Source organism: Topomyia yanbarensis, chromosome 1, assembly GCF_030247195.1.
Source record: "Topomyia yanbarensis strain Yona2022 chromosome 1, ASM3024719v1, whole genome shotgun sequence".
Classification (NCBI taxonomy): Eukaryota; Metazoa; Arthropoda; class Insecta; order Diptera; family Culicidae; genus Topomyia; species Topomyia yanbarensis.
This window is the reverse complement of record NC_080670.1, coordinates 217,417,899-217,444,972: the sequence shown is the minus strand read 5'-3', so window position 1 is coordinate 217,444,972 and position 27,074 is coordinate 217,417,899. Positions and strand designations below refer to the sequence as shown.

General features: G+C 38.2%; 1 protein-coding gene across 1 annotated transcript in view; it reads right to left on the bottom strand.

The window, feature by feature from the left end:
- The window catches only part of LOC131676238 (clumping factor B-like), a 34,651-nt gene extending 16,500 nt beyond the window's left edge, over positions 1-18,151 (bottom strand). The window contains exons 1-2 of the mRNA XM_058955359.1: positions 18,148-18,151; positions 17,666-17,827 (exon numbers count right to left, since the gene is read on the bottom strand). Of these exons, the coding sequence (XP_058811342.1) occupies positions 17,666-17,827; positions 18,148-18,151 (166 nt within the window). The remainder of the gene's footprint in view (positions 1-17,665; positions 17,828-18,147) is intronic.
- Positions 18,152-27,074: the final 8,923 nt, after the last annotated feature.

Sequence of the window (27,074 nt, the reverse complement as noted above, 5' to 3'; positions counted from 1 at the left end):
ACGGTTTTACTATCTTCTGATAAGGAAATAAAGAGACATTCTTCTGATGTACTGGGCTTAGCAAGTGCTAATAAGCATATGACTCAAGCACAGTATACTCGACAGAAACTAATTTCAATTTTAACATACGAATTTATCTTACTCTAATAAATATGTTTGCAGAATATATATTCTATATTGTTCTTTCATGAGAATCGACACGCAAATCCAAATTATCCAAACATCTATAAAACCTAGACTTATATCTGCATATAGGCAATCTTTAGGAGCCATATGATTAAATACCGATATAGTGCAGAAATTCCTTTTCCTACATTACTAACGCTTTTATAAAGCGTCTGAAATTGAAAGCCTGTTTTCGGCACTACTCATGCTGTCAGACAACTTCACTCACAGTCGCCCTTCTCAACTCGCACAGAGCAATGTGAAGCGCCTATCCTTGTTCTTTATTCACTACACAAACATGTTGCCTCTACCTACCGTGTGAAACAGTGATGAGTATCGATACACAGCAAAAACAAGCCCCACTGTTTCCTGTGTTGCTAGCGACTTTTAAAAATGTCCCGTAAGTGCAGATGGAGCTCAATCTGGCAGAATTTAACACGCTTCAACTTCATCATATTTCACATCAAGTGCTAATTATGTTCAAGGACAGTACCCAAGCGAAGTAATTCGTTGTGCGATACAATATGCGGAACACCGCTGAATTCGGCAACATTACATTCAGCATCCTCGTGTATATTGACAATGACTCTATAGAAGTTCGCTTACATGACTTACCACCGCGCACCCCTAACATCGTGAGTAAAAAATACATGGCAAGATACGGAGAAGTGGATTCCTCTACAGCTGAAGCAACTTGAAGGAACTTCCCGGGTGTTTCAAATAGTTTTCGTGTGGTGAAAACGCGTCCAATCAAACCAATCCCTTCATACGTGACCATGATATGAGGATCAACCGAAAATGGGACCATTAATCAGAGAACGCTAGTCACGCACCCAGAACAGATTCCTACGTGTCAATTCTGTAATCAAACACTACACCACAGCAAACCTAACGCAGAAGCGCAGCTAAAGAAAGTCCACTACTACAATCAAAAACAGCACGCAATCATCTTATGCTAAACCACAAACGGCTGCAAACCTAACATCTCCAAACCAATAACCAGTACCACCAACAAAGACATGAACGCCGAAGAGGACAGATTCACAATAGCGATCAATAAGAACAGGGAACAAACAAGAACAATCGATCGTGTACATCAAGAAAACAGTACCAATGACGATATGGATGCGAACGATAACATGAGAGAAGGCAGACTGATTGATCCACACTGCAGTGCACCGAACAACGCACCACCAAGAAAGAAGATCTCAACACGCAGCAGAAAGCCGTGTCAAATAAACAAAAGGACAACTTCGTTGTGCATTACATCATGAGTCCCATATGGACTTTTGTTACAAATGACTCTGAATCACCTTTACATTACAATTCATAAATAAGACTACCAGTTTTGATTAGAAAATATCTAGAAGGATACCAAAACATGGTTGTCCCGTTCATTAGGCTCAATTATAATGCATCTAGTAAAATGAAAATATGGAACAGCGAATTTCTCGGTTTGCTGTTTTTGACTATTGCACCCTTATCTTTCACATTTTTTGCGCCGCTTTCTTTTCCAATTTCACGAATAAAAATATTATTTATGATATTAAATAAATATTTTAAACTTTACGGAATGTGCTCAATAATGTTTTACAACAATTACATTTAGTTAGTTTCGAACAGCGCTACCTTACATCGTCATTCACGGCAGGTGCGCTTCTTTTGCGCCTCAAGAGGAGGCGCATAAGCCATGATACCAGCATTATATTTGCTCTAAAATAGCACTAAATGCATATGGAAAGCATACATGCTTTGAAGATTCCTAAAACTTGACGAATGCTCTAAGAACTTTTTGAAAGTTGTACTGACTTCTACGAAATTATTCAAAGTTTATCGAATTGCGGGAAAGTACCGCGAACTTAAAGGGGACTATTCAAAATTCAAGGAAATTATGTTAAGTTCAGAGATATATTGGGAACACCACTAGAGCTTTCAACCCGGAAATTAATTTCTCGCGAATCCCGGGATTTTTACGTTTCTAGGAACTCACAAATCCCGACTATTTATGTTTAATTTGCGGGATTCGAGGAACAATGAATATAGTTTTTGGGTAATTTCAGCATATCGTATTTCATTGTAATATTTCTATAATTAGACATATTGTAATGTTATTTCTATAATGAGACAGATTGTAATGAATGAGACATATTGTAATGGCAAGTGGAAAGATAATAGAACATTCGCACGACGGAAAGATTATTATTTTGCACTTCGTTTAATAGTATCTGAATAATGTAATCCGAAGTTGACCGTACATTAACAGAGCTAACACTTGATAAACATGCCGTTGCTTGAGGATGCAGTCTTGGTACAGAATGAGAAATGATGGAGCAGGACGGGCTGAATACATATTCACCATTCGAATTTCGTTGTCCGGGTCGGCTAGAAATTCTTGCCACTTCCTTCTGTGATCAGATGATTTTCCTTACTTCTTCGCTGATTGTGTGGCTGTTGATTTGGAAGTGCTAGATGCAGCTTCGCAGAGGTCTGAACCGCATCCACAATTAGTGGCAACCATTTTTGATTTAGGTGGAGGCATATTTGATTAGGTATTGTAGATAAGTTTTTCTTAACGATTTCTGTCTTGGTTCCCAGTTAAGTGGAGAAAAAACTACGACATAGTTTTTTATCCGGGATTTGTGCAGAACAAACTCAATGTAAAAGTACTGCATTATAGGCTCAAGTAGAAAGGAATAGATCACCCAAACGCATTAGGCAAAATTACAAATGCCTATTAAATAATTTCCCCAAGTATCTTCCGGAGCGGATTCCACTTCTCCGTATTGCGACAAAAACATTGACGTCTTAGGCGTAAGCACGTAGTGCAAGATCGCGTAATCATACCTCTTATTTATCATCGTCCATAGACACGGGTATCAGGATTCTAAAGATGTACTTATTTCAGGTAGTTTGGAAGCAAATATCTTTCTACCTGGTCTAATTTGTTGCAGATTGCCAATACTGCTGTCTTCATATGATGGAATTGGATAAAGGCGACTTCATCCTCAGTAATTACTCCATGTCTCGAAGTAATTGTTCGTTACATTTCACAAAGTTTGTTCGTTTTTAGACTAAGGGACTTTGCATGCGATGAATGTAATGACTCTGGAGTCGAATTCATACACATTTTCTCACCTCGCCAGCAGATGCCCGAATGTTGCAGCTATTGAAATCAATGGATGGATGTAGGGATCCTCTTAAAATTCTTTTTTTTTCGTTCCACGTGATACTTGCTGTAGGGATAGTAAAATAAATCTTTTGCTTGTGATCGGCATGCTTTGACAGTAAAATCGTCATAATCTAGCAAGGCTCACAAAATTAATCCTCTTCTTTGGTAGTATTGATGGTGCCACCGGTGAAGCTACTATGATTTTATTCCTATCCTTAATGCGGGATCCTCTTTTATCCTAGCCCAGTTTACCCATGATTGAAGACGGCGCTGAAAACGGCAATTTGCGAAACTCGCTTAAGAATCTTCTGAAACAAGGTATAGCTTCACTATTGCAGTGGCTTCTCATTTACAAACTGTACATACAAACCTTGTTTTTCATCTCGCAAAATATAAATGAAGTTATGTGAACCCCATAGAAGTACTGTACACTGCTCTGCAAACAGCTGCAGATAAATACTACAAATCTCAAGGATGTGGGAGAAGTTCAGCAATCTTGAGGAATGATCTGCGATTTTGGGGATAATTTTGAAACCTTCGGTTTCTCGAGCTGCTGATGTACTAATTTTAGTTTTACAATCGTCAAGGAAGCTACTCCTAACCCTACTTCCACATGGCGCTAGCTAGGGTACGAGCAACCTTAGAGCAGTTTGGGTAACCAACCCCGGTGGGAACTTTGAGCGTATGCTGAGAGCGAAGGAGAAACTGGAAGAGCAATTATAGTCTATGCTATGAGCGGCTCTCAGCAACGTCTGCCCTGGAACGGTAAGCTGAAGAAAAAATGCGATGTTTCATAAGCAAGATGCGGGAACAAGTTGAATCTACACCCTTCATGCTCGGAAGCTTCTAAAAGGGAAAATGGAAATCGCAGTTCTTCAGGAAGCTCGATGGCGCGATAATTTTTAGACACATGGTCAAACCAAATACAGCTTATCCACAAATTTTAGGGTAGGGAAGCCCCTACGCCCGGCCCTAGCAGTCGAGGAACATATTTTCAGGTGGACCAATCTCAAAAAAAGGTTACTCCTGTTACTCTAATGATATGGGGAACTCGTTCTCTTCTAGCATCTGAGCCTCATACTCTAAAAAAAACTTTAGAAAAGCGACCTGCATTAACATTCCGAAGTTCACGTGAATAGGCAAATGATCACACGGTTATGCATTTATACAAGCGAAGTTACATACACACTGGAACGCGACACACAATCGCCCACGCGATTAACGATGTTAACATACAAATGCTCGAGCCCTTCGCGATCAACCAACCCACGATGTCGCAAGCATAGAAACGGATTGCTGATTAACTCGACGTGTCAGTCCTTTCGAACTTATGAATTCGGTGTCCAGCACGAACGCATAAACGTTCCCACCCGATCATGAAGTCTCCACAAATCCGCATCTGAACCGTACACTCAATATCACAGTCAGAATCATGGCCTGCTACAATTGGCATTTAGTAGTGGTTTACTGGGTTTCACATCTCGTCTGTCATTGTAATGACCACTCTCAAACAGCCATGATGCTCAACGTAAACAAATATGCAGAATAAATCAAAGAATTTTAGATGGATCGAATGGAGATCGATTGAAATGTTGAGTGTCATCAGATATTACGTTCGAGCCACAGCCAGTAAAGATTCTTAGTGCTCGGTAGGATCGTAGAATTAATTCCATAACTGTTCTGTACACCACTAACGGACTTCGGTGTCGGTCGAAATAGAACTACAAGTTGCATAACGGAATGTAGTACCAATACTTTGTTTTCCTTTACTCTTCCAGTATGAATTCTCCAGAACAAGATAAAAAATGTTAAAAACAATTGTCATTTCTACAGACCGCTCTTTCAATGATTCCGTAGGACTGCATCCGCGTGATTCTCCCTTTAGCTTATGCCTATTTCCTAATCAGCAGGCCATGCGTACACGAGTATATCCCGGGAAGTCAGCTGAAACTGAATACGAATCTCTATGGTCACTAGATTAAATCTTCATTTTCCCCTAGCAACTGCATCATCAATACAGCAGACAGAACATTTCCTAATATTTGCCAATTTATATCGCCATCATGCAACGAAAGACTGCAGTGCTGGCAAAAACCGCCAAACATATGCGAAGGAAAAAGCAGTGACTGTTTAACGTTTCTCTTGGCACGAAAAGCTATCCAGTTACTCCAGAAAACATAAGTTTCAATTCTCATTTGATTTATTCCGACCAGCTTGGCTGACACGATATCAAGCATAGCAAATTAAAATTTATGAGAAAGACACAGCTACACTGATAGGTAGGTTAGACTAGGTTTTTAGTTTACTATTCGAAATGTTTCCATTTTCTGCTGCAGATCGAATCGACTCTTGCCTCTTTTTCGGGCGTAGAGCCGTACCTACACTACAAAACCCACATTTGATAGAGTTCCGGAGCAAAACACACGACAAGCGCCTGGCTGTACCCGGTGTCTATAAATCTTATTTCCGTTCATGCACATTTTATAAACAACTATTATTTACTCATAAATCAATGATAGTGGAAGGCTGCACTCGCTGGCACTTGTTTGCTGGGACGATTTTTTTTTCTACTGTTGTCAAGTGTTAAATAAATAGTTTTTAGCTGTGTTACATAAATCTAAAACCGACTCCATCGAAGTGTGCTGTGGAAAATTTGATAAACATCCCAGCCGTTTGTTGATTGGTTCAGTTTAGCTCATAAAACCTACTTTAAACTTAGTTTCGCTTCATCAAGAGCCTAAGTTAGTGATTTTTAAAAGACCCTTCACTCCCACCGTAAGTTAAAAGCTCGTGAATAATGGATGTACATTGTGTAGCAGTGGCACGGGGGAAGGGGGGAGATTATCGTCACATGGCAAAGAAACAACAGCATAAGTGTAAAAGTTCCCCCCACGTTCTTTGCCTTTACTGTACAGCCGAGCATTCGCCTATTGTGTCCAACCATGCACACCGGACGACGAAAGGGTGCTGAATTCTGATGAGAGAAAACTTTCCCTCTTCCCCCGACCCACCCTAACAACGAACTGATGGCATGGCATGGTGGAAAATGTCTTCTATTGTTTCCCTTGAATCATGTGTGTGTCTATGTTTAAACACATATGCCATCGCTTGCTCGATGTTTTGTTCGACGCTTCCTTTCATCCAGGTTGGCTTTTTGCGAGGCAGCCGTGGCAGTAGGCGGGTATGTTTTCTTTCGGTACAAGAGATTGACTGAAATGGGATACTCCAGCAAGCTGTCACCTTTTGTTGCTGTGGATTGTGTGTTTTTTTTTGCAGTGAGTTACCCGGCTACTGCGATGATAGACTGATGGAATGGAAAACGAGTCAGGATGGAATTTGATACCAATAATGGAGTAAACAGGAATAACGATTTGTCGAGCAATGGCGAATGTTTCAAGGGATACGCACCATACGATTTTTTCTGTTGCAAGAAAAATGTTTAAATAGATAACGGAGGTTCTTGATTTATTTTCCTTACTTTTCTATGGTACTTCCAAACTAATTGTACTCCGCTTGTGTAACAATAAGATAAAGACATTTCAGAAAAAATATCTTGTTAATCTTCATAGTACACAAAACAAGCTATTAGCCATTGTGTTTGCAAACTACCCATCTTATGTCAACTTCATCCGGATCGACCAGCCTACTGTCACTGGTTACCGGGTGTTATACTTTTTACATCGTACCATCGTTCGTACTGAGATTCCTGGACTGAACAAGAACATCAAACTGAATCTCTAAGCCTATCTGTGCTAGGCTGAATATGCGAATAACGTTAGTTAGAAGGTGAATTTCCAAGCTACCAAAGAGAGCACACAAATCATTTAACTAAAATCTCAACTGTCACTGACAGACGTAGACCAAACACGCACAGATAAACGGGCTGTCTGTTTCTTGTTCGCCCGAACACTCGGAAGATTAGGTTTTTGGAAAACCAGAAAGCAAATTTTGTTTTCCGGGATCTAATCCTGGACGTGTCAATTGAACGAAACTGTTGTAAATAGAAGTAAAATGTTGATCAAATATAAGCAAGTTACCGCGATTAAATTTGTTTCGGTCCACTCAATGATATACCGCTGATCTGATTTGTCATGCATTGAGTATCGATTGCAAACCGAGAGAAAATATTATAACCATAAAAAAGTGAGTGTAGCTGTTGAAGGATTTAAGGTTGGACAGAGAAAGGGTAAAATTCGCAAACGAAAAAAGCAGTTTTTTTCCACACCATATGCCAGATCTTCATTAAAATTAATCAGCAGTACTGTAACAACATTCTACATATGCTGATCGAGTTTTATGAAGATCTGACATACGGTGTAGAAAAAAAAACTGCTTTTTTCGTTTGCGAATTTTGCGCATTCTCTGTCCAACCTTAAACAGCTCAGGTTTCTTAGCTAGCTCTTGCCAATGTTTATCGGCAGGTCATAAAACCATTTCTTTTCAATTTACATTTCAATGTTTAAAAATTCAACTTTTCCACTTATAAGTTTGTCGTCTTTTAAATTTGAATTAACCAAATTGCTACAGTAGCCCATTTGGGTAATAGTTTTATATGTTAAAAATACTCACCCACATCCTAACGAAGTATTATGAGCTGCAACACTGCGAACATTTACATTTTACATTTCTTATAAAAGAAATGTATAGAATTCGCTCAAACTTTCAAGATTTTTTCCGAGGCCCGGAGGGCCGAGTCTTATATACCAATCGACTCAGCTCGACGATTTGGGACAATGTCTGTGTGTGTGTGTGTGTGTGTATGTAACGGACAAATTCTCATTCGTGTTTCTCAGCAATGGCTGAACCGATCTTAACCAAACCAATTTTAAATGAAAGAACTAAAAAACAGTATGAACGCTATTAATTTGTTTTTGATTCTGATGTTTAGTTTCCAAGATATGAATGTTTGAATGCGTAAAAATGGCGTTTTTTGCAGTTTTTTTGAATTATCTCCCGAAATTGACAATATAGATTAACAATTCATATGTTTTTAGACAGCTTTAACGAATACCTTTCGAACAAGCTATAGATTGTTGAAATCGGACTATTATCAAAAGAGATATTTAACATTAAATGCGGACGAAAGATTTTTATCATTTCCCATTGCCAGAAATATGACCAAAAACATGTAATCTATTATTAACGCCAAAACGGCTTATTTTAGGTCAATAGTATCTTCGGAGAATTTAATGGAGGCAATATGGCCTTTCTTTTGGTATTATGCTTTTGCTGATTAATCCCCCTATGAGTGAGATATTTTCACAAATTTTCTTGGAAGTGATTATATCGAAATGATGCCTTCAGCAAATTTGTAGCTCTTACTTTTGCGAATAACTTTACTGAAGACTTCAAATATCTATTTTGAATACTTTGAAAGTTATGGCTTGTTGTTTGTGGATTACTCTTTGTCGCCTATTTATTGTCCAATATAGTAATAATCCATTGAAATAAGCCAAACATTATTTCGATAAATCGAATTTTGTATTTCATTTTTCTATCTACAACCGCTAGAAATAATCACCGAACACTTCCAAGTTGTCTGGAAGGAACTTGATAACTTATCAGTACAAAAATGTTCATTTATGCGAACCTTCTGACTGCATTTTTTCTAACTTATAACCATCGGATCGATCTGAAACATATCGGAAAATGAAAAGCGAAATAAATAACTCCAAGCAACGGCGTAGCCAAGAGAAGGTTTTGGGGTTTAACACCATACAACCACCACCCCCCACCAGACCCAAAAAAAATATTGGATTGAAGTTGAAAATTTATTGATGCAGACTGATTTAATTCAATATTACAATAACAATTATTTGATCCGTACATTGATAACCTGCTGTTGTAAACATCATGAGGACTTTTGATAAATTGTCGGAATGGGGTCCTGATATGTAACTGATCTATTGGTCTTGATTTCACAGTTGTCTAATAGCATCAATATCAAATTCCTGCCTGAAAACATTCCAATAGAAAATTCCAGAGTTCTGTAATCAATCATTATCCTCAGATTTATTTTCAAATTGAGCTCGTTTTTGTAGAAATGTACTGTAATAAGGGTCTTTATTTAATAGGAAGCGAAGTTAAAATTGATTTAATGTCTATGAAACATAGAACTGCTCACCAAAAAAATGCATAACTTTTAACATTTGCTAAAAATGTTTTTGCTTTTCTCATTCACTCTAAAATTCGTCAGTCTAATCCCGACCGGAGGGCCGAGTGTCATACGCCAATCGACTGAGTTCGTCGAGATCGGAAAATGTCTGTGTGTGTATGTATGTGTGTGTATGTGTATATGTGGAAAAAAATGTAACCTTTGTTAATCAGAGATGGCTGGATCGATTTGCACAAATGACATGAAAAATTTCAAAATCAAATTTGTATTTTTGATGCCAAATGACTTTAAAATGCATGAAACATTGAGATGTTTGACAAAAATTGACTTTTTTGGACTTTGGTACATTTTTGCCTTTCTAATATAGAAAGGTTATGCAATCACTCTAAAAATCGTCAATCATACCGGCCCGGAGGGAGTATGCAGTGAGGGGTTGCTACTTTAAAATTAAAACTAGTTTAAAATTTCTTAACAAGTTGAAAATGTTCGGCAGGGCCTGGACCTCCCGGATCTTTCTCCATGATCCGCCGCTGGTTTCAAGCAATGTTTCAGTATCACATAGTATCTCAAGATCGTGGCTGTCGATCCATTGTATGTATGTGCAAATCGTACTAAACATGTAATATTCATTTCCACCATTGTATTGAACATAACCAGCCATGGAATCGTAGTCTGAACAAATGAGACAAGCACAATTGCACCACTAGGTGGATTAAAACAGGTTTTTATTTTGGGAATGCGTCGAGTTGAGACGAAAACGTAATATGATTAATAACGAGGATAACACTTTCCAAATGTAGAGAGAAATTTACGAAAAAGGTTCTGATCTTTTTTGATGAGCATTTGATTTTTGTTGTATGACCAATTATATGTATAAGTCAAATGTTTAAAAACAGTAATTAAAGGTCAAGATAGCATCATTTTGAAACCACCAATTTCGGAGGTTTAGTATCTTCAATGAGTTTTACAAACGTTAAACAGCGCATCATTTGATAAAATAATTTTGACGGTATATCGTCCAAGAAGTATTTATGGTGAATTTTCTCAAGTTAATATTCATGATTATAATAAAGTCTCAACAAATTCGCTAAAGACAACACGAACTCTGTTACTATTTTCTGAAAAATTATTTCTGCATAATTTTAAAACTTCAAAAATTACGGTTTCGGAATTATGCCGTTTGGACAGTATGATCGATTTTCACCAAACCTAATTTCTGGCAAGCAAGTAGAAACAAAGTCGTTCTACACTCGTTCACAAGAAACTTCTTCGAATGCTGAATATCTATTATAATACATTGAAACCCCGATTTTATCAGCCAAATATGAACATATGTTTGATGGGCTCTAGCAGACGAACAAGACTGAATTCGAGTAAATCCTTTCTTGCGCATGTTTTCCTTATCATGAAGATGGAAATATGTAAAAATAAAAAGTTCATCATAATCAGAAATAGTTATCAGACTACATCAAGGGACGGGAAGAATATTTTAACAGCTTCAGTTTATTAAAAAGAAAAAAATTGCCCGATTTAGTCAATGTCCCCATTTTGTCCGCCTAAAATGCACCATGAGATAGATAAAAATGGGTCTTTATTGTATGTATTATTCTTTATTGTACGTATTATTTCACATTAATAGGTACATTTCATTTTTGGGGATTTTTTATTGCATCGAACTACAACAATTTTTAGGTAGCTTTCAAGGGGTTATTTTATAGACTTCTTCCAAAATTTGGCGAACTTATTCCAATTCGTATACCATTTAATTGGTATACTTAAGGGTTTATATGTTGCAGATAGAGAAAATACTGAAACTTTCAGCTTTTTTCCTACACAATATTACGTAAGCTTATTAAACAATTTTTCCTAATAAGTTTGTGAAAATTAAAAACTATTTGAAATTTTTTAATAGCTTAATTTTTTATTTAACCGTAATTTTTTAATAAATAATGACCATCGCTTCACAACGTAGTCTATTTTTCATGGCTTGCGGTGAGCACGATCTCTCGAATTGCTGAACTGAAAATTATGGAAGAGAAATTAATTTTTAACATTCTTTACAGATTTAACTCGCCGCACAGATAGCTCTTATTTAGACCAGCTGGTGCCCTAAGACGATTTCGCTAGGTTTTCAGAGCACTGTGCACCCAGAGCATTAACGCAAGTGACGGAAGGTTATCGAAAAGTTTCGTGAAAATGAAAATTCCAGTAATGATGATGATTTTCCCAAACGGTTCGTTTTCGAGAGGTTTTTATTTGTTCTTTGGCATTAGGATTAGCGATAATAATTCAAATCAAGGATACTACTGGGAAGTCACCTTTAGAAAAAGTCGAAGTCGAAGTAAAATTTGGAACTATGCACGCATGCACTTCAGAGATAGCGTGATATCAGGAGCTGCGATTTCATTTCAACGCTTTTTTGTGAAAAGGGCGATACTTACAAATATAAACATAAGGCTTTTTTTCATACATGCGAATGAGGGCTTTGAAACGCAATAAATTAACCTAAAAATTTGGATTCTACGATTTTGCTTTCTTAAACTACAGCAAAAAATACAACGGGCGAAACTGTATTTTTGTTTGTTTATTTAAAGTTTCGCCCTCCACGCTCCATGCAAACAATCAGGGCGATACTTTTTTTGCTAGCAGTTTAGAGGCGAAACTGTTTTTTCGTATTTTTTAGGATTATCAAGCTGATACCAGCTGTAAATAGTAACAATGATTGCCATTGAAAAAACCCGGACGAAATCGGTGGTGTAAAACTGTAGTTATTGTAAAAAACGTAAGGGCGATACTTCAATGCTGATAGGTGGGACCGAAAAAGTAAACAATCGCCAAAGGGGCGATACTATAATTTTGTCAATTTCAATAGCAAAAACAAATTTTAATTTAATAATTTCAAATACTTTATGAAGTTTTGGGTTTCGATCACTGAATCATGCAATCTAGAATATAAAACACAATAGTTCTTAAATAGGAAATAAAACCTAGTCTGGAAATATTCACTGTTGATTTTCTTCGAATGGTGTCACTGCTAGTAGTTTTCAAGAAAAAGCGTTGATTTCTTAGTTCTCAGTCGCGTTGGAAATTTGAGTAAAGTATAAACTTCAAATCGATTCAAATCGATTTTTTTTTGGCTCAGTACAATATATAACCCCTTTAGGAAAATTCAGTTTTCCCACCACAATTTAGATATTTTATTAACAGAGCATTAACAATAATTCGATGGTATGTCTATTTTATGGGCCATTTTTTCGCTTTCCTATTGATGTGGTTTGAGATTTCTAGCACTGATGTTGTCCTATGCTGATTTGAGCGATTCTCTGAGTCCTGCCACTATCCCATGTAGTATGTGTTATCAAAAACATCGCGAAGCATCAAGTTCTAAATGTTCTCAAACGATATAATATTCGAAGAGAGTGATAAGAGTTATAAGAAATGTCTCATCACACTGTTAGGTGGATTAAAAGCGTTTTTTCCAATAAGGCTTCTTCAAAACTGGAACTAGAATAAAATAGCTCAAATGGATTTTGCGCCTTTGTGAGCTCAACACTACAAACAGCCCCATTTTCATCACGCAACACTTCTTCAAAACTGAATTTATTTTATCACAAAACTCGCCATGAACGCTTAAACCTAATAAAAATTCTTCATCCAATGTGGAAGCCAGCCAAATTGCTTTCCACAGTTGCACGCGTAATCTTCCGCGGTTCTTTTCAGCCGGCCACTAGCACGCACACAGACGATCAGCGCAGTAGCCGAACGAGCTTTTTTTCGCTGCAAAGCTGCGCAGCAAGCGACGCTAAATGAACGCCATTTTAGCTTCTTTTTTCCACAAATAAACTCAATACAATTTTGCTGCTTTTCCACTAGCTATTTACAATTAATTTTCTTCCTTTTTCGCCAACTAAAAACATTGATATTCTTCGATACATTTCACACATTTCATATTTGCTTCTGACCAGGGCACGATGGTCGCGGAAATCGAACGGAACAACGTGAAAATGCCGTCGCGATTTTCAAAGGAAGCGAAACACGCGTATACGATGATTTTCACCTGCAATTTTATTGCAAAACTAACACCAAACAAACGTTTCGAACGCGCCTAATAAATCGAAATAAATACGCGTCTTTTCACCATCTTTTTTTCTACCGCGCGACGCGCGCAACGAATAGGTGAACTTTCACCAGCAAGCGACCGATCTCAACTGAGCTGATCGTGCGTGTTCAGTTGTGGTGGTGCAAGCGAATCGTTACTTGTTTCTTTCTATCGTGTGAAGCGTCCATCCAGTTGCGCTCGCGGTCGATGTGTGAGGCAAGCATGACCTTGAATTGATTTAATTTTGAAAGTCGTAGTGTGCCTTGGAATATAGGGAGTTGTGGTTTCCTAATGACGAATGAAAATATATAAATGGTGTTCAAGAAGATATGAACTGTGTTGAATAAAATCGAAACAATTTGATTACCGAAATGTTGATCGCTAGTCAATTTTTAGAACAACAATATGCTGTCATTAGTGATTTAGGTGTTGCTAAGTTTATTCGATGCAATCGATATAAACGAAAGAGCACAGTTAAAGTGTTAAGTTCGTTGCTAGAGCCCAGAAAATATATTAAAAGTGATCAGCTAACGTGCCGAGAACTTGAAAGAGGTTGCCTTGATTATGCACTAGTTCATTTTTTCATGACCGGAGAACGAGAAAAATTGAGAAAACTTGACAGGAAAACAGCTTAATTTTTACCATTTTTTTCAATTTTTTTTAAATTAAATGGTGTTGCAATCAATTAAAAAGTGATAGATACCAGCAACAGACAAAGTGCTTTAGCGACTGGATCATATAAATTCCGGTCAATTAAATACCGCAATTATTTAGCTTCGCGGACCACCATTACCGCTTCGCACTTTAGAACGCGACTGATTAGAATAAATTATGTGTATGTGTGTGTGTGTGAAACCCCCGGTTCCGTACGCAGTTCAGTGTGGTGGTAACAATTGTTTGACCTGGTCGCTGATCACAGTAGGCCTCAAGCTGAAATTCGCAAATTCATTATCATCGTCATCGTTGGACGGGCCAAATGCCTAGCAGGCTATGATTTATGCGCTCCGGTCATCGAGGAAATAAATCAGTGGCATAGCGAAGTGTCGAATTCCTTGCCAATGTCAAAAAGCCAAACACCAGAGCTAATGGAATCTAATTTTACCAACATCATCAGTAGAAATGTGGCACGTACTTTTGCAAACATTCTCAAACGATACCAAACCAAGCTCGCGTCAGAAATTCTCGTTCGTTCATAATGAACCTTTCGCGCAATTGATCGAAAGTTCGTCCTAAATCACAAAATTCAGCCGCGCGGCGGAAATTCCTCATCGTTTCAACAAAGGGTGGGGAAGGAGTTTTCTAATCAACTGGCAACTCGGATCCGGTTGTTCAAGCGCGAAAGGATGGAAGTAATTTGCATGTAATATTAGGTTTCCCCGCACTGTCGACTGTCGAGAGCGAGGTATGCCTCTGCTCAATCAGCAGTGTCGGATCCAACATCATGAGCCCGCGGAAGTGTACTGATTTGAATTAATTACATCGTGGTGCGGCTTCAACGAAAACATTTGGCTAAGGGGTGAAAAAGTTTTCCCGCCGGTTTTAATTTTTGCGTGTAGAATAGCAGCGTACGCGCAATTTGAATGCTTTCATTTCAGTATCTATTAGTTTGAGCTTCTTGTTAGAAGCAGCTTGCTTTGATTGCAGTTTTGAGGCCAGGGTGATTTAGGATTTTCTTGTCAATCTTTATTGGTGGAAGAGTCAACTAACGGTTCATTAACAGGTGCTGACGATGGAATGGATTTGAATAATCACAAAATTTACAAGCTGCAACGATAGCAGATGATGAAAAAAATTAACGTGAGCTGTCACTTTTCCCTTTAGTTTAATATAATTAAAAACCGAACCGACGAAAAATATGGACAGAACTCACGACATGCCATTGCATGACGTACTTTGATGTCCTTTGCTTCATATGTTTTATCATATTTTTTTGCACTCATGTCGAGTGCTTTCGCAATGTTGATGGTGATTATCGCCGCAGGTAATTACTTTACGGTTCCCACCCCAGGTTTTTCCGGTTCATTACGCTTAATGACATTGTGGTTTTAATTAGCGAAGAGCGATCTTTTTCTTCTATCGTTCCGTGCGGAACATGATGTGATGGACTTTTGACGTTAATGGGTGTTTACGATTTTATTTTGCGGCGTTAATTGTATACACAGGTAATCTTCTGATAATAAATTAATTAAGAGGGAGCTTTAGTCCAATCGTATTAACATTATTTACATCTTACCTCATCAAGCTTCAGGCCGATTTTGAATTAGGTATTCAATAACAGCCTCCCAAATGACTTCTAACTGCTCAATCTAAGGCCGTCAGATTCTTTTATAACCGGAGGAACCAAACAGGTTGTTGAATTTGACACCAGTATTTTTTCCATACCCAATTCATCATCGAGCTTCTCTTGAAGTCAGATAAATGATGACAGAAATTAAAGCGCGTGACATTTTTCTTCGTCACCACTCATGAAAGAAAAGGAAAAGTGTGCCATGATGAAGCCATGCCCGCGAATCCCAACATTGTTTATCATTTCTGTTCCGGTTGTTGAATGCTTCCACCGGGATGTTTCCAATGGTGATCCTAGCAGGCGGTGCAGAAGGAAGTCAGCTGTCAATTGAGGTTTTCTGCTGCTTTTCGGTGGGTTTGAAAAATTGTTTGTATCACATATATTAAATATCGCAAATGTAAATGTTCTCATTTCCTGGTGAAACATTTTCGTACTAAAATTTTTACCCTTCAATCGGCGTGGAGAAGTATAAGAGCATTTTTTGGAACGGTATTGTCATAAAAAGCGAAAAGTAATTAGCGTAATAATTTTTATGGCTGCCGTGCCGTACGAAATTTAGAAAGGTGAGGCCTCCCTTTTTACGACATAATCAGCAAAAACCAAAATATGATTAGTGTGCTTTCATGTGAAGAGGCAGTTCGAAACGCAAGCTCATTTCACGATTAAAATTTTCATGTAATTAGTAATAAGAAAACCACGTGGCTTTGAATTTTAAGTTCAAATTCCACTGCCGAATCATTTCAACGCCTACTGTCTCGCCGCACATTAAAATTAATGCCGATCCGAGATGGCACGGAAGGTATTAAGTCCCCGCCTACTGTTCCCGCGCTTCGGCATCAAAACGAGGAACAGCGACGGACGGACTTAATGATTCCCACATTTATGGTTACGGTGGAGGGGGGGGGGATGTGATAATTATTACAATTATTCTGCCTCGCTAAGGCATGTATGGCACACGGAACCAACCACTTGACCGAAAAATCCGGTCAACTCTCGGGACGCAGCGCACACCCGAACAGGACGACGGTAGCGTAAAGTGGATTTATCTCAAGCCCGAGTACCTACTCCGGGAAAATAATTATAAGTGGCACTATAAATTTTGCGAATGAGGGAAACTACGGTTCGGGACCATCTAGAGCTCGAGATTGTTTCGTTAATAATACGTTCATAACGGAGAGGGATCCCCGTCCGGTCGGGACAAACTACACAGACATCGTTCGTTGGAAGAGCAACGATATGAATTCTGACAATGAGTGCTACAAACGGATATTACCATGAAAAAAATATAAGTGGATACTTATAGCTGCTACGCTTTGGTAGAATTGATAGGAGAGCTCTTCGGATTGAGCATTATTTTTCATGAAAAAAAAGTATTCATCGTACGTTTTCGGTCGCTTTTGCGATCCTGCTCTACCAGGTACAGTTTCCACTTCGACCAATCGAAGCAATCCTTGATTCTTACTACATCACACAGTAACTTGGATACGAAAGAGATACCATCCGAGATGTAATCAACTCGTCCATAAATCCATTAGTGGAATCAGGAAGTGTCTCATTGTCAGCTTATATCAGTAAAATCACCACGCACGCGTGTCACACATTAATTAGCATAATGGATAGTTATCACGTCCCAGTAGGACTGATTTGTGGTTATGTCTTGATCCGGATCCAACGACGCACCTTGCAGTCCTTCCGTGCTGACAATTAATCGTGCGGAATTAGTCACATAGCATGTTTTACGTCTGTTAGCGACATTCAAGGAGAAACGAGCAGAAGCTTGACAAAAGGACTGATGTTTCCAAGCAAACTGTAATAATTCGACTAACTTACCGAGTTTGACAACAAGCAGTATCCAATTTTCGCTGTCAGTCCACACTGCATCTGACGCAACGAAGGAAAACTTCGCCGCCTGCTGATTGGAACGGTGCTCGCGTTCGGCATGCAAAACGTCATGTTCGGCATTGCTCTGGAACAATGCAAACATTCCCGCGACTGCAATTGAAGAGAAAAAAGTTTTAATTAGATTCCGGTACTATTGAAGGGGGAAAGGGACACGGAAAAAAATGCTAATTAAATGCGAATTGAGCCGATTTGTTCCGTTGTTAGTATTCATTAAATTTCGAATTAACTTGTAACATTGTTTTACATGGAACCGGTTCGCAACGATGTAAACGAGAAACACAAAATGGATACATTTGTTTCAGTTTGAGTCGCTCCGCAGAACAAAAATGTTTTTTTATTGACGCGACCCGGCATTTTCTGTTTATGACTGAATTATTAAGTTATTCTATAAACAAACAGGTTTGACTCACCCATTTCTCGATAAGCCTCATTATTGCAGACGAAAATTCACCCCAATCAGTAAACGTCAAAACAATAATTAAAATCGCTAATAAATTTCAAAGGTTGCTGCGATGCCATGATGAGTGGTAGACGATTATTCTCTTCGCGACAGTGCAACCACACAATCATCGCGCAGCATGCCAACTGTCACTTCCGATTTTATTCTCAGCCATGCGAGTTTGCACCACATCTGAGTCCCCCGCAGCATCGTAGGATACTTTTTCCGTACCAGTGAATCCGCGAACGACAGCTGGCTTAAGTGTGCCTCGCTAAACAGACCACCAAACAATAACAACAACAACGTAAACAATAACAACAACAATCAACCGTACCGAGGTTGACTATGGGAAGTAGCAAGGGAACGGAAGTACTCGATGAAATTTTAATTACCAATTCAAACTTTATGTGCGACACGGAGTGTTCGGTGGAGGCGCCTCTGTTTGTGAGCTATGGCTAATAGTGAAGCCGCGGGGGGAAGGATTGGGCGGAAAAGTTTCGCCCGATAATGAGTTGTTTACAGAATCGGTGGAAGTTGGTACTTTGTTCCACGGTAAGGGGCTTTACTTTAGGTGATAAGTGACTTTTGGTTTGAACAAGTTATTCGAACGATTGTAACTTTTTGGTGGCAAAAAAAAACATTCCCATTGTGGGAAATCGGTTTTGTTCAGAATAATCGCAAATCGTAGCAATCCAGAGCGAAACTAAAATCATCAGAGAGCCTACTGGGATCGGATCAAACAAAATTAATCAAATTTAATAATTCAATAAATCATACCGATTTTAAATTGTTTGTTCGAAGCACTTTATCAATTTTAACGAACGACAACAATAGCAACCTCGCCGCCCAATTATCCTGTTTTGCCAATATTTTGCTTCAACACGTGGAAACCGATATTTATTGTGTGTTCTGTGGCCGAGCTGTGTTGGCTTTCCTCATTTGTTTAATGTGTAATTTATTATGTGGGAGAGAAAAAAAACAAACCCAACCCATATTTTACAGCGTTTATAATTTATCACGTCCGGATTGAATAGCTTTTATCCGAATGTGTTCTATTGAGAGTATTTTTTTTTTTGCAGAGCCATTGTTAATTGACATTCATTATACAGTGGGTTGTAGTTTAGTCGGGTTTTTAGCGAATATATCAGAAATTTTTCATTTAGATTAATCAAAAAAATTAATGTAATTATTGAACAATTCTACAAAAAAAGTTAACGTGAATTTTCAAAAATTTTCTGGTTAGGAGAAAAAAGGTGTGACTGTGCCTCATCGAAAATGTTTAGAAGCGTATTTTGTTTTATATGTGTAAACTAGTGGTTTTCAGGGCATGCAACCCAAACAAACAAGAGTTATTGGTACTTTTTTGAACGTTCAACAAAAGTCATAAACAAAATATTCATTAAACCACTTTTAAACTACGCATCACAGTGTTTTCTGCGGCCTCTACTAGAACAGTGTGTGACTAGCGATTAGCTAGCGTAAAGTTTTATCTGATCGGTTCCTGACCTACCTAAGGACCCCTTACGGCAAAGTCTGACAAATGCGGTAATCATAGGATTGTCGAAAATCGCGAAGAACAACTCATGTTTCAAAGAATGACAAATATACATTTTTTTTTCAAATATTAAAAGATTGATGGCCATGGGAAAGTTTCGCATACTGCTAAGCTAAAATCTAAAATATGGAGAGAAATCATGGCAAGGTGTAAACCTCCAATTGGTGTAATTTGTTCCGATTGCCGATGGCTAAAAAGTGGAGAAAGTATTTCATTTGCTTAATAATCAATAGATTGAAAGCATCATTCAATCTACTAATTTTCAGCCTAGTGATGACCTATTTGGTTAAGTAGCGTTAAAGTGATGAAATAGACAAATTGTTATCTTGTTTAATTTATTAATGAACAATAAAATGAAGCCGATTGAATACTAGAAAAAAATCTAATGAAAGCAATGGCAATATGGAAAATATGTGGAAAATGTAAAATAATTGAAAGCCTGACAAAAGTGGGGAAATTCGAAACGAAAAGAAAACAAATCCACTTTTGAAAAGGAAATTAAATGAAACATCGAACAATACAAAATTGTAAGAGATACATTGAAATTTAATAAAAAAAAATATGAGGAAAACCTAATTATAAAAAACAGAATAGAAAAAAATAGAATAAGCATAAGTATAGCAAAGCAAAAAAGATCACGTTTGTTCCCAAGTAACCAATAAGCATTATAACGTAGCCTAATATCTGCTTGAGATTCACAAATAAAGCTGTCTTAAAGAGCCGTGAAGCCCTAAATACTGGTATAGTGCTGGTATTATGCCAGAAAAGGCGAAATATAGTGCTATTACTGTGCAGAGATTGACAGCTCGTTTCGGCAGTACTAATGCTATTATATAGCACCAGCATGCGAATGTCAAATTTGAAAGTCTAATATTGGCACCACTAATGCTATTAAAAAGCTTCGGTTGGCTGTCATTGTCCGCCATGGTTTTAAAACCATTTGTTATGTTTCCTTTCGGTATGATGAGCAACAAGGAAAAAATTTAAAATAAAATGTTCTATTTAAAACCGTAATTGACTCTGTTCTAATGCATTGTAATGAATATCCTTAATGGGTTTTCGTTCTCACATGATATGAATGTTTTACGAAAATTACCTTTAGTAAGTCTCGAACTGAGGTACCTTGCCTCGTCCCTCACGGTAAGTGCGCTGCGTTTGCTCCCTGGATTATATTGCATATGTTCGACTAAATTGAAATATGCCGAATATAATCCTCAAGAAGAGTTGCATAATCCCACGGCATTACAATAGCATTATATCGGATTTTTATTTGCTCTATAATGGCACTAAATGCACTTGTGAAGTTTTATTTATTTATTACTAGCTAATACCCATCGCACGTTGCTGCGACTTTTAATGAAGTAAGAGAAAATCACAATTTTTTCCGAAGCGCCATCTGACGGGCAGACAATCCCCAACCAATAGCACACAAACACGCTCCATAACAAATGCCTACTATGTACAAATTTTTACGGCAATCGGTTATGCCGTTTGGGAGTCTATAAATCATACACATACAAACATTGACTTTTATATAGATAGATAGATTTGTGTAATATTTTCATTTTTTAAATTCTCTCATATATTTTATCATCTTTTTAAATTTTCTCATTTTTTCAATTTTCTTATTTTTTACTGTTTAGTTAATATAGTTCATTTTAAAGAAATCTCAAGAAGTTCAATTTTATTAATTTTCTAAAAAAATTCAGTTTTCTCAATTTTTTTAATTTGTTTGCATATTTTTCTCTATTTTTTATTTTTTCATTTATCTCTGTTTTCATTTCTTCCAATTCTTGAATTTTCCGAACTTGCTTCATTTTCTTAATATTCTCATTTTGATCAAATTTGCTGATTATATCGGTTTTTTCGATTTTATTGTTTCCATTTTCTTCAATTTTATCAATTTCTCAATTTTTGAAAACGCCTCGATATTCTCAATAACCTAAATTTAAATTTTTCCACTTCGTTTTATAGCAGTTGGCGTGGGCTACCCAACTGGTCTGTACCTACCTGATTTTTGAACGTTACTAACGTGTTTTGAGTGTATTCAGTGCCTTTTCCATGGACAATGAACGCGACAAAGGCGACTGGACTAAACGCATTTGCAATGCATAGGAAGCTTTTCTCGGCAAATTCGGTTGTATTTTTAACATTCCATAGGTGACAAATTGCGTTTTATATAAGTCTAAGACCAGCGTAACGCTATTTGAGGCTAACTTCATCAAATATAAAAAGTTGTTGTGTTTATTTGTTTTCAATTTATCATCTTTTGAAGCTAGGTTTCCTACCTGGAAATGTGTTCTCTCAATTAGAAACACTCCAATAACTGTTTAACAACTAGTTTCTACCATTTCAATATTGAATTTACTAATATAATAAATCAATTAATTTCGCCAACGTAATTCTGAAGCCCCTCAGTCCCACTCATGGCCTACTGTGATGCTTGTGAGTGGTTCGGTAATTATGTCGTTCGAAAAGGAAATATTGTCACAGTGGCCACCCCCAAATGAACGATGCGAAACCAAGCTTGAAACAACAGTCACCTTCTACGTGACCGACCAAATTTAATTAAATTGAAGAAAGAATTTCCTTGGAAAAGCAATAGGGACACAACAAATAATATTCTAATTTTTTTAGCGACGGACAAAAAATAACGATGAAATAATTGAATTTATCCGAAAACAATTCACTTGCTCCCTTCCCACAGTCCAAACGCAATCAACAAGCTGTTTCGTTTCACGACCTTTTAAAAATATTATAGTCTCACCGAGATGTCCCTTTTAAGTTATTTCGAAACCGTTTCGGCACGCGGCCTACTCGGACTGAAAAGTTTCAATGCAGTTCGGTGCGAAGAGCAAAAGGAGAAATCGCAAACGTTTTTCTTTTTTTTTTTTTTTTTTTTTTTTTTTTTTTTTTTTTTTTTTTTTTTTTTTTTTTTGTGTTGTTACTCCATATCAAGTTTGAAAGTAGGCACGATTTGCTTCTTGGGAGTTTAAGGGAAAATACTTGTTTCATTGGTGGACATTCAGAAAACTAACTGGATGCCATTTTTTTTTTAATTTTTCTATTTATTATATCACTAAAGAATACTTGATAACAAATATAATGAACTAAGGATATATAAAAAAAATATTGAGAAGACGAGTCTAAACAAAGAGATTCGGCGAATTTAATGTATTGGTTATTTTCCAAATCAGAATTTCAACCACACAACGACGTTAATAGCAGTCTCCAGCGCCATTTCACTGCAAATATAAGCTCGTGGTCTTGCGAGTCATGAATGTCTCTGATTGTTCTTATTCTAATTCGTTGCATCAAAGCAAGCGCGGGTAAAGGTTCGTTCAAGTAGCTGCGTCACTCACTGACGTAGTGTTGGAAGCCACTCAGGGGGCTGCCAGGCTTGCTGATAATTTGTTTTATCCTAATGAATAAATCTGTATTTGTCTGTGTTTTCAGTATTGTTTGAATACAATATTGAATTGAACAAAGAGATTTTGAATTTCGAGCTTATCAAAAACGCTGAAAAGCTTTTTTTAATTTGAACAACTTCAATAGATTGTAAACATTTCTACATTCCAATTAACGGCTTGAAAGGTATTTGACTTCACTTTAGTTATGTCCCTGGCATATTTTATTTTTTTTCAATTGAAATGTTCTCTGAAATGAACCTATAAATAGATCGTTTCTCAAAAGTCTCACGTTCCATCAGCGAAATTCTCGACATGCCTTCAAACACATTTAAGAGCTTCAATCCTACGCTAAAATCATCCTATCGTAGCGAAGTTTGTATCATTCCAGCAAATGACACTGCCTACTACCTTCCCACCGACGCTGTGTTTTCGGCGGAAGCCGTAATCAAACGCCAGCTTCACCAGCTTTGACGCCCCTTTCGCTACGGCGATAAAGTGTTTTTCCAGTGTCTTTTTATGACGCCGGATCGAAGTAAGTCCAATCCCCATTCGATGAATCGTAAAAGTAACTGATATTTGAATATTCATCATTCCCTCCTCCTCCTCCGGTACCGATCGGATTGTGATGAACGTGTTAAACTCGTTCGGTCCAACAATAAAATACTTTCACTTCCAGAGCACGGCTATCAAATTCGAATACGGAAAGTGACAAACAGTGATTCGCCTGTCTTTAGCTCAAACGATTTTATGTTCCTACGCTGCTTACCCCCACACCCTACTCAGTCAGTCAGTCAGCCAGTCGGGCGTATTGCTTCGGGGCCTACTTTGTTGTTCTAGGCTGACTACCGACAACGAACGACAGCCCACGGTAGGCAGGCTGCTGCTTAGTTGTCTCATTTACCAGAGTGCTTCGATGAGTTAGACATTAGTCGCCACAAACATCTTTAATTCATGAAACTTTTGCACTTTATTTGCGGAAGTTGGTTCCTTTCAGGGAGTAGTAAAGTAGCTATAATATATCGGTGGAGATTGCAATTGGACAGGAGGTAGTAGCGAGGGGGGGGGGGGGGGGGGTTCCAGGGAAAAGTTTGTTGGGGTCATAGGGTCATCTAAAATTAAAAGAAGATTTGGACGGTGCGCCAAGAACATTGAAGTTAGTAGATGGGGCGTCCATTGAATGGTTGAGCCTCTTTCCTTTTTGTTTTGGAATGGAATATTTGCTAGGGTTTTGTGTAAATAACTACAACGTTGTACAAATTTAGGCTTCATTTTCCATCTTTCGTGGGTTCATAACTTTGCTTAAATTAAAAAAAATAGGACTGTGTAATAACCGAGATATAATAGTGGATTTGACGTCGGACTATTCGTTGCAGTATCATCTTCTTAATTTATAGTCGATTTCGTATGAATTCGAATCCACGAATGACCATGTTTCGACGATATCAGTAGACAAAGATAGCTGCAATATATTTTACCAATATGATCACAACATATGCCGACGACAACCGTGCTAACAATAAGAGCTTCCTACCAAAATCATGCACCTTACTACACTTTATTCAAAATAGGATTAAATTAATCGGAAGCGGAAATCTCCCATTTCAAGATAGGACCTGATGAAAAAAATGTCTTCATAAGCTCCCGGCGCTTGTCACGGTAAACAGAAAACTGCTTCTACCAAAACGATCTAAGCAACCCGGTTGTAACAGGTTGTATCAATTCAACTACCGACGACAATCAGACTAATAAATTGTTGTTATTTGAAATGAAACCGTATTCAGCACCCATCAACCCATCATAAATAAGGAGTTGAACAGAAAATGACAAACGATGCACTATCGCCTCCAGCGAGTTCTACCTACCGGGACTCCATCTGACATTCGCGCTACAGACACACGCACATACACACAATAGAGAGACAACAATGGCATATTGTCAGATCGTGCTGTCAGCTAGATAAAACGGATTCCCGGAGTGAACCCGAAAAAGAAAGGTGATACCTGTTGGTGTGTGTGTGCTGGTTGGAGATTGATGTTGACTGAAACCACCCCCCACAGCGGAGGGGAGTACGCAGCAAACGCGGTACGTGACACTACGGTTGATTACGGAACAACAGAAGACTTTGTGTGGCGTGCCACTTGCTCATATTTACGCACATTAGGCACCGCAAGCTATACGATACGCGACACACTGCACTCAAGTGGGGGGGGGGGGGTAGCTATTTTTTCCGCGAAAGGCTATTACTTAATTGACAGTGTTCGTCGAATGCTGTCGCACTTTTTCGAGATTGCTATGGTGACCGTTCAGTACGCGTGTGGGCAGTGACGACCAATATCGACGGTTGCTTTGATGGGTGTCAAAATCTGTGGAGTGCACTTTCCGGTTCGTTTTTTTTTTTTGGCGGAGCACAGATTCTGGTAGCAACGATTTCGCTTGCATCGATACCGGTGGTGAGTGGTAGGAATCGTCATTCAGCGAAGCAGTTCTTGTTTAACCACAAGCGGTTTTACACCGTTTCTTTTATTCAAGCCGTTTAATTGACACGGCATGATGCGTTTGCTTGAAGGTGTCATTTTTTGCCACTTTAAACGTTTTAAAGCTAATGGTTCATTAACAATTTGAGAGTTATTCGTCACTGTGGTAACTGTTCAAACTGAGTTCGGACGCTACTGTTTGAGTCTAAAGTAGTCTGAGATTATCCTATTTGGCACCTTTCGCGATTGGAATCATGAATTAAATTAATTCAATTCAAATTTAAAGAAAGAGTTAATACAATCGGTCAAATGAAATAATATTAATGCAATCCATAGATCAAGTCAGAACGCAGAAGAACCCTACGAATGTAATGAATCGCCATTCGATAATCGATCGCCGCAAATCTCGTACGGGAAGGATTGTCGACTCATCGTTTAGAAAAAAAAATCCGATTTATCCAAGCAAGCGGTGCTCCGCGCCGATATTCCCCTTATCGTTCGACAACGTTTCGACGAACGAATCGCGTCCACGGCACACTGTGATTGCTCCCATTTCTGGGAATCGCGTCCAATGAACGGCAGGGCAGAGACACTTTGATATAGCATGAAGCAGATCCACTTCGAACAGGTTTTTTTCCCCGTTTTCTTCGTTTCGATTCGGCAATCGACGACGGAAGCGAACGGAAATGCGCATTTAATTTAGCTAGATTTATTTCCCGGTCGGTGCTTTTTGCTTGCTGTCTTCCTGTCCGTGCATAACTTGTACGGGATAGAATTTTTTGTGTGTCCGAGCTCAGCTTTTACCGGGTGTTTGTGGTCCGTGCTTGAATTTGGAAAGTGTTCTTTCGTTTGCTTCTCGGAAACATGGAAATTTCCGGCGACGTCTGACGCTAGTGTTGTGCAATGCTGAAGGTCAGTTTAATCTTTCACACATGATATTTAAATTTTGTCATTTGACGTTTCGATCACTCGGAAGAACCTTTCTGAGGGAGCCATTTTTCCTAAATTTGTAAAACATCGTGAATAATCCCAGAAAAAAAACTTTCGATGTATTTGAATTATTAATAGGTCTTTTCATAAATCCCCGACTGATAGTGTGCGAGGCTGACCAACTCTGACGGAAAAAATCCGTACCCCATTCCACCGTCTCAAATCGAACTCCAAACTTACAACATTCTGTCAAAGTAGTCTGTATTTGCAACTAAAATCACAATCTGCGAAAATACATCTACCAGTCATCAAGGTAGGCGGGTTTGGCACACACGTCTGTTGATCGAAATGTGCGACAACCGCTGAGCATACATGTGCTTTCCTCCTGCGTAATTAGGTCTGTCACTTGTGAAGCTTCCCAAAACAAAGGCGACAATTCACGCTCATCCGGAGTGAGTGCCAAACGAACCGAGTCGGCGGCTAGAAGCAGTGCAAATAAATGTGCTTCCTAAATCACAATCGCTCTGTT